General features: G+C 49.8%; 1 protein-coding gene across 1 annotated transcript in view; it reads left to right on the top strand.

The window, feature by feature from the left end:
- Nucleotides 1–400: 400 nt before the first annotated feature.
- Nucleotides 401–1,196, top strand: part of raly (RALY heterogeneous nuclear ribonucleoprotein) — a gene marked incomplete at its 5' end in the record, with an annotated part of 13,932 nt that continues 13,136 nt past the window's right edge. The window contains one exon of the mRNA XM_084460801.1: nt 401–656. Coding sequence (XP_084316927.1) covers nt 401–656 — 256 coding nt within the window. The remainder of the gene's footprint in view (nt 657–1,196) is intronic.

The following is a 1,196-nucleotide window of genomic DNA, read 5'->3' as shown; positions in this document are numbered from 1 at the left end:
CGTTTCTATCGATGTCGGACTCCGAGTCTCGGATGTTAGAGTGAGAGAGAGATCAGCTGTGATCTATTGTTCTTCTTTAAAGCCATGCAGTTCTGTCCTCGCTGGTGTCTCTCCCTCCGACAGCTTCTCTCTCCCAAAGCCTCATACATACTTCATACTCCACTCTCTCTCTCTCTCTCTCTCTCTCTCTTTCTATCGCTGTTTTTCTGTGTTCTGTGATTCCCAGTCTGTTAGACAACCCTGTCAGACCAGCGATCTCACAGCTCGAGACACGTTTCTCTCGTCAAATAAATATACAGGCTGTTCTCTCTGAAATTCCATCTCTCTCCTCCTCCTCTCTCTCTCTTCCCAGATATCGTTCCTGCTCGGCCGCCGTGTGTGTGCGTGGGGGAGAGCAGCCATGTCCCTGAAGGTCCAGACCAGCAACGTGACCAACAAGAACGACGCCAAGTCCATCAACTCGCGCGTCTTCATCGGGAACCTCAACACGGCGGTGGTGAAGAAGTCGGACGTGGAGACCATCTTCTCCAAGTATGGCCGGGTGCTGGGCTGCTCCGTCCACAAGGGCTACGCGTTCGTCCAGTACGCCAGCGAGAGGCACGCCCGGGGCGCTGTCATCGGGGAGAACGGACGTGTGCTGGCGGGGCAGACCCTGGGTGAGCATGGCTGGTTATGACTGGTTATGACTGGTTATGACTGGTTATAACAGGGACAGACCCTGGGTGAGCATGGCTGGTTATGACTGGTTATGACTGGTTATGACTGGTTATAACAGGACAGACCCTGGACCCCCCCTTCCACAAGGCTGGCTACGGGCCTGGTGGTTATGAATGGTTTTAACTGGTTATGAATGGTTTTAACTGGCTATGAATGGTTTTAACTGGTTATGAATGGTTTAAACTGGTTATGAATGGTTTTAACTGGTTATGAATGGTTTAAACTGGTTATGAATGGTTTTAACTAGTTATGAATGGTTTGTGTGAGTGAGGTATGAACGGACTCTACTAATTCTGTATGGAAAATCATGACAACAGCTCATTTACAGATTCATGTTGATCAGACACGTTCCTGGATTACAGAGCAGCTGTGGAGGGGACCTCAGTCCGAGATCACCGGCCCAGATTATCAGTTCCTCAGTTTACATCTGAGGGAAGATTGACTTCCAGTCTGGCTCCAAACCACCAGAACCTTCAAAC

Source organism: Borostomias antarcticus, assembly GCF_949987555.1.
Source record: "Borostomias antarcticus genome assembly, chromosome: 33".
NCBI classification, from domain to species: domain Eukaryota; kingdom Metazoa; phylum Chordata; class Actinopteri; order Stomiiformes; family Stomiidae; genus Borostomias; species Borostomias antarcticus.
Note: the sequence above shows the minus strand (reverse complement) of the source record. Positions and strands in the feature narration are given on the sequence as shown.